The sequence below is a fragment of the Glycine max genome, chromosome 14, assembly GCF_000004515.6.
Source record: "Glycine max cultivar Williams 82 chromosome 14, Glycine_max_v4.0, whole genome shotgun sequence".
Classification (NCBI taxonomy): Eukaryota; Viridiplantae; Streptophyta; class Magnoliopsida; order Fabales; family Fabaceae; genus Glycine; species Glycine max.
Window position 1 is genome coordinate 34410935 of NC_038250.2, and position 11047 is coordinate 34421981.

At 32.3% G+C, this 11047-nt stretch overlaps 2 protein-coding genes across 2 annotated transcripts in view; one reads left to right on the top strand and one right to left on the bottom strand.

Annotated features, from left to right (window-relative positions):
- Positions 1-2282, bottom strand: part of LOC102669158 (uncharacterized) — a 6207-nt gene extending 3925 nt beyond the window's left edge. Inside the window, exons 1-2 of the mRNA XM_006596741.1 lie at positions 2146-2282; positions 192-265 (exon numbers count right to left, since the gene is read on the bottom strand). Coding sequence (XP_006596804.1) covers positions 192-265; positions 2146-2282 — 211 coding nt within the window. The remainder of the gene's footprint in view (positions 1-191; positions 266-2145) is intronic.
- On the top strand, positions 2086-5634 carry LOC100800668 (alcohol dehydrogenase 1). Its single transcript, XM_003544690.5, has 10 exons — positions 2086-2428; positions 2982-3118; positions 3629-3675; positions 3826-4151; positions 4264-4346; positions 4450-4525; positions 4631-4692; positions 4886-4981; positions 5080-5241; positions 5336-5634. Exons 1-10 carry the CDS (start codon positions 2392-2394, stop codon positions 5450-5452), a joined length of 1143 nt encoding a protein of 380 aa, XP_003544738.1. The 5' UTR covers positions 2086-2391; the 3' UTR covers positions 5453-5634.
- Positions 5635-11047: the final 5413 nt, after the last annotated feature.

Sequence of the window (11047 nt, forward strand, 5' to 3'; positions counted from 1 at the left end):
CCAATCAAACAATGCAAGCTAGCTTATCCATCAGACACATGGCACAATAGTTCATTTTTGAGGAAAAAAACAAACACGTAAACCACAGACGTGTTGCACCCGAAGAAGAAAACAAAAGGACAACAAAATCAAAACAAACCCAGCAAAAGCCAAACGAAAGCTAAAACACACATGCACAACATAAACATTACCTTTTCTTCTCACAGTCAAACTCAGCAACGGAGGAAAAGCAAACCCCAAAAGAAACTTGTCAACCAAAGAAAAACTATAAAATCACAGCCATGCACAATATAAAAGTTAGTAAACAAAGCACCAAAGAAAAAAAAACAGCGAAAAAGACTAACACACATACAAACTGAAACCAAACCGAACACAAAGACATTAAACAAAAAACCAAAACAACCCCAACAACAGAACAAAACCAAACTGGAAAACAAAAACAAAAATCACAGACATGGAGATAAAAGTTCGAGCCTCACACCTTCAAATCCAGTTTTGCTTTCAAACTTGAAAAAGAAACAAACAAAAATGTCACAACAAAAAAACAGAACAACCCCAACAACAGAACAAAACCAAACTGGAAAACTAAAACGAAAATCGCAGCCATGCACATAAAAGTTAGTAAAGAAACAACCAAGGCCGAGCCTCACACCTTCAAATCCAGTTTAGCTTTCAAACTTGAAAAAGAAACAAACCAAAATGACACAACAACAACCAACGGGATTGAACAAAACCCCCAAACCACGTGCCCAATCAAAGAGTGGAAGCTACCTTAGCCATCAGACACATGGCACAAAAATTCCTTGCTGATCAAAACAATTAACACGTAAACCACTTGCTTAACACGTAAACCACTTGCAAATAAAAAAATCAACACGTAAACCATCCACGTGTAGAAGCTGAGGACAAACCAAAAACACATCAAAATGATAATAAACCCAGCAAAAGGGACAAGTGGCAATTTTCTAAGAATGGTCACACCAATAATTTTCCTCGGGTTCTCTTTTATAATATTGTAGATTAGATACTCTTCATATTTGCCTTTTGATATTACAATTAGAACATTTAATGATTTAGCTTTTCACATTTTTTGAGAAACCATTTACTAAACGTGATTGAATTATCAGTTCGATTGTTCTTGATACAAATTATACCTGCCACATTCACAATAGCATTAATAATAACATTGACTCCACAACCATCCTACTACCCAAATGTCTATCCACATTCATAAATGTTATCTATATAATACATATGTTATATTTTCATATTTGCTTAAGCCCTAAATTTGTCTAAATCAAGTGGCATATAATTATAATAACACAAATCACGTTAGAAAAAGATTGAATAGAAATGAAATTCATTTTTTTATAACACATACTAAATTATGAATACATTTATAGATTAAATTAATCTTTTTCATAACATAGAAACGAAATTATCATGTTCCGCCGCAAAATAAAGAAACTAAGGTGAACATTTACCTTAAAAAATAAGTATAAGTTCAATGTACCAATTAAAAAATAATTCAGATATCTAACTAAAAATTGTTAAAGAGTATAGGGTCAATAGAATAATTTAAACATTTTTTTTATAAAAGTAGTTATCATTTTTTATAGGTAAAATTGTATTTTTGGTCCCTCACTAATTTAATTCACAAATTTAGTCCCCCTATTTTATAAAATTGTGCAATGTTAATTCATTAGGTCACAATTGGACATTGACGGTTAACAAGTGACATTAACTGTCGCATGTCACGTTCTTATTGGATGATGACACCCACATGTCATGTTCTGATTGGTCAATAGAAACAACAATTCATTTTATCTTTCATGGAGTTGACATCCAATCAGAACACGACATGTGATAGCCATCATCTAATAGTCAACATTACTTGTTAACGGTCAACGTCATCCTGAAGGATTAACATTGTACGATTTTACAAAATAAGGAAACCAAATTTGTAAATTAAATTATTAGGGGACCAAATCCGAAACTGAAGAAAAATTGGGAGAGCAAATTTATAATTTTGTCTTTTTTATATAAAAATTTACAAATACAATTTCTCCATTTTCATTTTATCCACGGTCAAAGTTACGCGGCGACGTGTAGGGAATCCAAAGGCGCAGAGTGGAAGGCAGAGACCAAAAACCACTGACGGAATTGTAGACGAAACAGAACACAGAAAGAGCGAGCAACGGCCATTCGATTTCGATGTGGCGCAGTCGTGAGTAACGTGCAATACCACGGGTAACGCGGTTTTCTGGCTCACCTTTCCGCATTTTCCTTCTTCCCTCTCGCACCCATAAGTACCCCTCCCTAAATCAACGCTTTCCTCACAAAAAACAAAAACTCACTTCTCATCATTCATTCATCTTCGTTCTAAGAGCCATGTCTAGCACCGTTGGCCAGACCATCAAGTGCAAAGGTCTCCCATCTCTTATTCACTCTCATTAACATCATCATTTTTTTTCTATTTTTCTTCTGTGCGGTAATGTATTAATATTATGACATATGTTATCTAATGTCCGTACAAATGAAAAGTTTGTTTTAATTGAAATACTGCATCTCGATTCATATACATGAAAAGAAAAAAATAATCTCTAGGTTAGAATTAAATAAATCTAACTTTCCCTATTTAATATTATTATTTTTAAAATATTATTTTAAAAAAATTTAAATTCTACTTTTAATAATTTTTTTATTTATGATACTGAGTTCCAATAAAGATTATTTTAAAAATAATCTTATTTTTTCCTTGAAATTAAAAAGATTAAATAATATTAAAATTAATTATTTTTATTTATATATAAGTGAAAAAATAAAAATATAATTTCCTATGATTTTAAAATATATTTTCTTATGATTTCTAATAAAAAATTCTTCTTTTAATTCTTTAATCTTTAACTAGTGTTCTAACGATGAGACGCTAATATTATTACTCATTGCATTGGTTGGTGTGGGTGTGTAATGGGTTATAGCTGCGATTGCATGGGAGGCTGGGAAGCCGCTGGTGATTGAAGAAGTGGAGGTTGCGCCACCGCAAGCCGGTGAAGTCCGTTTGAAGATCCTCTACACCTCTCTTTGCCACACTGATGTTTACTTCTGGGATGCGAAGGTTATAACACTATCTTTATTAGATTAGATTAGTGCATACATGTGTTACATTATCTTAGTTAAATTAAAATCAATATGTAATTGATGTGATATGATTTTGTTGAAATAGTGATTAGCAGATATATATGTAATGTCTATGTCAAAGGTTGGTTTTTGTTGTTTTCTCTTTAGGATGTGACTCCTCTAAAGTGAAAAGGAGTTAACTAAGTAATCTCAGTACTTGATAAGAAAATTAATTGTTCATCTTTCAATACATTCAAGATTTATCATATATGTACATGTAATATTGATCATTAATTTTCTTAACCATTGAGATTGCTTATTTTACACTCTAAAGTAGAGCGATCACTTTAGAGGAGACGGATTTTTCTCTGGAATGTAAATTTGTTTGGAATGATTGGAAAACTGGGTATTGTTTCCTCTTCTATTCTGCTGATTCCATCTAATATTTATTATGCATCACCAAGTCATCAGTGTCTAATTTGATTTTCTATCTTTTCAACCATTTCAGGGCCAGACTCCATTGTTTCCTCGCATTTTTGGCCATGAAGCTTCGGGGTATCTTAGCCTTATTTTCCTCATTTAACGTGTTTCAAACTTTTCTTTCCTGTTTTGTTACACTGAATGTGTGACATCAAAGACCAAGAGAAAATTAAGGGTTCGTCGACAATGAGCAATTACTTACTGGTTTTTCATGGTTTTATTCAGGATTGTGGAGAGCGTAGGCGAGGGTGTGACTCATCTGAAACCAGGTGACCATGCCCTCCCTGTGTTCACAGGAGAGTGTGGAGATTGCGCCCATTGCAAGTCAGAGGAGAGCAACATGTGTGAGCTACTCAGGATCAACACCGATAGGGGTGTCATGATCCATGATGGCCAATCAAGGTTCTCTAAGAATGGACAACCCATACACCATTTCTTGGGAACCTCTACATTCAGTGAATACACTGTTGTCCATGCTGGATGTGTTGCAAAGATCAACCCTGCTGCTCCACTTGACAAAGTTTGTGTTCTCAGTTGTGGAATTTGCACAGGTATGGAAGATTTACAACCTTGACAATTGTGATAGTTGTATATTGTTTGCATGTAGCAAACTAGCTAGCTGATTATATTTTCTGATGTATTATATTTTATTCCATCTTGTAGGTTTTGGTGCTACTGTAAATGTAGCAAAACCAAAACCTGGTTCCTCTGTTGCCATATTTGGACTTGGAGCTGTTGGCCTTGCGGTATGTTATTGGTTGCTCGTTTTTAGTGATTTGTTTAGCAACTGATAAATGCTAATATAGAGGAAAGCTAAGTCCCACTCTTATTTTTCATTCAATATTTTAGGCTGCTGAAGGTGCAAGAGTTTCAGGTGCTTCAAGAATCATTGGAGTTGATTTAGTTTCTGCCCGATTTGAAGAAGGTATAATGCATTCTTCTTCGATCAGTTGTTTAAAGATTCAATGCAGCCTAATTAAATTGCATTTGGTTTGTTGATGGTGGCTTATGATTTTATTTTTGTTGGCAGCTAAGAAGTTTGGGGTTAATGAGTTTGTGAACCCAAAGGATCATGATAAACCTGTGCAACAGGTTAGTTCATCAATAATTTGCTGGAGTTCAATATCTTTCCACAAGTAGTTATACTGTTATAGTTTCACCATGTTCTTTTGATGCTATTGTTTTTAAACTTTTCAGTTGAGTTTCAATTCTAATGCTATTATAAATGGTATCTTAGTGTCTTTGTTTGAACAAAAGAGATTGAGGTGTGAATGTTGTCGAACAGGTAATTGCTGAAATGACCAATGGAGGTGTGGATCGGGCTGTTGAATGTACTGGCAGCATCCAAGCCATGGTCTCAGCATTCGAATGCGTCCACGATGTAAGTGAATCATAACTGATAATCTCTTATTGTTAAAATTCAGTAAAATGTAAACTAAGCTACTTGCTAAGGCTGAACCTTCATTTTTTTCTTCTCAGGGTTGGGGTCTTGCTGTACTTGTTGGTGTGCCTAGTAAAGATGATGCATTCAAAACTGCTCCTATTAATTTCCTGAACGAGAGGACTCTTAAGGGCACCTTTTATGGCAACTACAAACCACGCACCGATCTTCCATCTGTTGTCGAGAAGTACATGAGTGGGGTAAGCTTGCTTACACAGTGAATTGTGTGGTCTTTTGAGAGAACCTATATTGCCAACTCATGTTGCTAACACATGATCTTTATGGATATTGCAGGAGCTAGAAGTGGACAAATTCATCACTCACACAGTTCCATTCTCAGAGATCAACAAAGCTTTTGATTTAATGCTGAAGGGACAGTCCATTAGGTGTATCATCCGCATGCAAGAGTGAGATGGATATGAAAAGTCCATGACTGTGTTCTGGGACAGACTACTCTTATGTGATTTATGAATAAAAAGAGAGAAGAGAGAATAAAAAATTTATTGGTAAAATCCCCAATTAGGCTATTAGGATTATGATTGTATTGTTGCACATTGAGTGTTGGGAATGACAGGGCATTTAGCCCTTTGTTACTTGATTGCGGCTTGTTTCTTGTCAATTTGTCATTTGATAGTTTCCATGATTTTACTTTTACATGATAAGAATGATAGTGAACAGCTTGCCAATATCTTTGACAAATAACAAATCTACTAAGTTTGTGTTTTAAATTGTAAAATGGAGAAGCCCCTCCTATGTCCTAAGTACGAGAAATCAATTGTTCTCTTCTATCATTTGAATACGTACTAAAAAAACACAATAGCACAACAATAAGACACTGGTTTGAGATTAATCACACCCTAACACAACCATAAATGCATGCTTTCCAAAACAGTGATTGTGAAATAAAAGGGCAATTTATGCTCAACTATACATTGTGAAACATAAGAAATCACAAGGATACAAAGTCAATATTCCCAAGAAATTAATAAGCATGGCATTGATAGAAAATTGAAAAACCACTAAACGCTTAGCCTAAAACAAAAGGTCCAAAATAAGAGTAAATTTAAACCTAAAAAAGAGTTATACCCTCCTCCTTATTTTTTATTTTTCTCAAACAAAGTAATGTATAATTAGACACCTAAATTTATTCCTTCGATATTTTAAAATCAACACTTTTTTTTCCAGTTTAGAATAACTTAAATTCCTATACCACGTTTGACATTCGAGTTGAGTTGATAATAAAACTACTATTAACCAGGCAAAAGTTTAATGCTCTTATTTTTTTAGAGTCAACTATTTTCATATATGTAAGGTTAATATGTATCAAATCTTCTTCACAATCTCATTTATGTAATGTTTTATAAGTCTCGTTTTAAAGACGGAAGTCGATCTCCAATCTAATATACATACATATATATATATATATATATATATATATATATATATATATATATATATAAAAGGTTTTGTTCAGGTTACGTATCAATCCTCTATTCATGTCTTCCAAATAAATTTTTATTTATTTTTAATTAATAAAAATATATTTATCATTTATGGCAATTACGACAATTATTTAATTACTATAATCAATCATGACTAAAATATTCTAATTAGTTAATAAATTAATTAATACTCAGGAAAAAGAAAAAAAATATTAATACATGAATTTGTTTGATGAATTTTACTAATTAATATTAAAAAAATTTGATTGATATCAATTTATTAGATCAGATTAATGAAACAATTAATTTTATCTGATTATTACATTTAATTGAGATAATCAATAATCTTCAAGATTTTATTATCAAATCATTCTCTTCTTAAAATATTTAATTTAAATAAATCTTGAACCATTAAGATAATTGATCAATAACTAATATAAATTCTGATAAAATATTTAAATTAAGATAATTAACAATATTAATTATTTTCTCATATTTGTAGATCAATAATCTTCAAGATTTGATTATCAAATCATTCTCTTTTTTATTGTGACGATTTTTTTATGCTTATAATTTATTTATTTATTTACAAGTATACATTATGTTATTTGATATTTGATTAGTATTTAAGTTAATTTATTTAATGTAATTATTCAATTAGTATTTAATTTTATTAGAATATAATTATCAATAATTGTGTGCTTCTAAATTATTATATTGCTTTAAATAATACTATTACCTTATATACTTGAAACAAGTATTCATTCTATAACTACCTATGTTTACATAATTATTTTCTCATATTTATTGTTTCCTTTTACATTTTTGTTTCATATTCGCGGTTTCTTTCTGAAATAGTTGTTTGGTAATTTTTTGTGTTATGTAGTTTAAAATTTGTTGATTTTTTCAGATAAGTTTTATATTTTTTGTTTTGTTTCAGCTATTGTAATAACACAATATTCACAGGAATGTTTTGCAAAAGATCGAAGATATATAAAGTTATACTATATTATTGAAATGAGGTTCGATTATTTTATTTCTATTGCATAATTTTTTTTTACAAAAGATATATATTTCATTGTTCTTTTTCTGATTATTTAATCTTTTAATTATTTTTCATTAAAATTTTCTTTATTAATAAGTTTATGCCTTTTAATTTTTAGACACTTTTTTAATCGACATTTTGAGACTCTAATGTCAGATTATTTTAATTTAATATTGGCTCATGTAATTATAAAATGATTTTAATGATAAAATGTCTAATATGATTGTTGTTAAACTTAAATGTATTAAAGTAATTGGAAGTTATTTTAGTTTTATTAAAATTAATTTCCTCTATTCTCCCTTCATTAACGGTAATTTTGGCATTAAGAAAAAAATTGAAAAGGAAGTTACCAAGGATGTTATCTGCAGAATACAAAGCAACCAAATATTTGTACAGAAGGTCTAAACAAGTGTAATCAAGTATTAAAAAGCACGAGATTTGATAACTAGAGGAATGTTTATTATTACCAATCTTGTAAATCTTAATAAAATCAAGTATCAAAATGGTAAGGAAATTTGTAAATCTTAGTAAAATAAATAAAAGGTTGATAGTGGAATGTTTATTACCAATCTCTTTCTGTAAGCCATTTCAATAAGATGGTCAAATACAGCTTGCTCAATCTTCTTGCACAATAACAACAACAATCGTAATAAGAATCAATAATATCTTAAGCACAAATTCAAGAAATGGAAAGTGACAAACTACAACAAAATGAAAATGAAGATACAAAGAGGGATTTAAGGCAAAACATGCAAAGTATATTTAGCACTCACTGCCTTTCCACTTCCCTCCCTTCTTGAATAGCTCTATCAATCTACCTTGTCCAAGTTATTCTTCTTACCCCCACTACTAAAAAATGGTGTTTTTACGACAGTCATTCTACGAAGGTTATTTTAGAACCGCCTTAGAAAATGAACCGGTGGCATTTTTGTAATTATTTATTGAAAAAAGCCTTGTACGATACACATTCTAAGACGGTTATTGAAAACCGCCTTAGAATGTGTGTTGGTCAAAAAAATTACAACGGGTTTTATTAAAGCACCGTCATTATTTCAGTGATCTTATCCACACACTCTTTCATAAAGGTTGTGGTGTTCATCCCTTGGCATTCAAAAGCGTCGAAAGAAACCTAACAACATAGCGTTCTCTAGCCCATCGTCCCTTGACCTCCGCACACAAAGTCCCTCTCAATCTCCCTCACACGCTCCTCACTAAGCTTCTTCTTGAGAAGCGAGTACAAGCGAATATCGCGCAGATGAGTTTGTTGGAGAAGGTGAGCCCCAACATTAACCCATGCTTCTTGAAGCAAGCGAGTACAAGAGACGCAAGCGAATATTACGCAACGGGAGTTGGATTTCTTTGGTGAAGCGGCCGGCGAGGTTTTCTAGGACGATGTCGTCGGAGGCGACGAAGAAGGCAAGGACGTGGGTGATGAAGTGGCATGCATCGTCGCTGAGGGTGGTGTTGGACAAATGGCCTCAGTTATCTTAAGAAGAGGGGTTGAATTAAGATACAAAGACTATTCCCCAATTAAAATTTCACTCTCTCTTTTTAGATTAACAATGCACCCTTAACATGAATTATTCAAAAGACAATTCAAAATAAACTTCTTTCAAGCCAAAGATAAATAGCAATAAATAAAAGAAGTTTAAGGGAAGAGAGAAATGCAAACTTGATTTATACTGGTTCGGTCACTTCCCGTGCCTACGTCCAGTCCTCAAGCAACCCACTTGAGATTTTTCACTCTCTTTGTAAAACTTCTTTTACAAAGTCTGAACCACATAGGGACAACCCTTCCCTTGTGTTTAGGAATTCTTTACAAGAGACCCTCGGTCTCTTAATCCCTTTTCAGAAGTAAGAAGAAGAGAAAAAGAAATCTCTCTTGAAAGAAATAGATTGTACAATGAAGATCAATCAAAATTCCTTATTGAATATGCAAGTGTTTGACCAAGGAATCTTTTTGAGAGGATGAGACATTTCAGTTCAGAAAAACTCTCTTAATCTTTTGAGAGGACAAAACTTTTTTTGGCAATAGAAACTCTCTTTTAATTCGTGTTTCTAAGTCACATATAAATAGATCTTTGATGGCCATTCATAAACCATTTGAATAGATGTGACTCTTGGAAGTTATTTTTTAAAAATCTCATCTGGTAATCGATTACAAGATTTGTGTAATCGATTACAGGCTTTAAAATTTGAATTAAAATGTTTATTAACTGCTGGTAATCGATTACCAATATTGTGTAATCGATTACACAGTGTAAAATTTGAATTTAAATTTCTAATAGCTGTTGTAAACCATTTTGGCCACTGGTAATCGATTACATCCTCTGGTAATCGATTACCAGAGAGTAAATCTCTTGAAAAAGACTTTTTAACTTAAATTTCTTGGCCAAACCTTTTGCTATTTCAATTAGGAATTCCTTCCTAAAATACTAGAGATCTTCTTGATGTTGTATCTTGTATTCTTGGATCGTTGTCTTGAATTAAACTTAAGAAGCGCATTTTCATCAAATCATCACGATCATATGGCATCATCAAAACATCAAAGACAAAGTCTTTGCTTCTACAGGTGGCCCAGTGGTGGAGGCCTATGAGAGGTCCACCTCCTCCACTGTCCAGAAGGAGGCCTCCGCTTTCTTATACATTTCCCAGATTTCAGGGTATTGGATTGGGAATATGAGTATTAACTAATTATTCCTATCTTTGTAGATACTAGCAACAACTTATATCCGTCATGAGCCTTGGAAAATGGGAGTGCACAAAAGGAATGTTGTTGTCTATCTTGATGTGCATAAATTACCAGAAAAACCTCAAAGTGATTTAGATTGCAGGAGGTAAGATTACATGCCTTTTTATTTATGATGTTTGGATATGTAAATCTTTAATATAATCAATGGAGCAGCAATCAAGGCAGATGATCTCGGTTTGTTCATGTGTGTGAGAGAAAATGTTATCAATAAAGCAAAAAAGGGTACATGTTAGGGAAAAAGGAAAAGCATCTTGCTCAGGGGAAGTGTGTGACTGTGGTATCAAGGTGATTAAAATGGTTTGCATCCACTTCACACCATCTTTTTCCCTCATTATGGTTGGAAATAATGCCTTATATTGGAACCAAGCCAGAAAATTCAAATTAATTGACATCGGAAGATATTGGCAATGTAGAAAACTAAACACGCTCAAAGAAACATTTAATTTTGAAAGTGAAAGGAAAAAAGGAAAAAAAATAGTGTTTAATTTGTAACATTGAGAAACTTTAATTTTTGACTTGGTTCTCTTCCATGTTAAATTGAAAGAAAATATAAATTATATTATCCTTTTCTCACCTGTGTTCACAATGAATTTTGAAGTGTTGTTCTTTTTCTATTTTTTTTTCATAGACTGGAGCAATGAGGCTTGGGAGGGATGTCCTAGTTCTAACACAGAGAACTAATTCCAGATCACTAGCTTTTCTTTCAGAATCATTGAATGAAGGCAAAGATGTAAGTTACACCATACTATGGGTTTTCTTTTCATTTG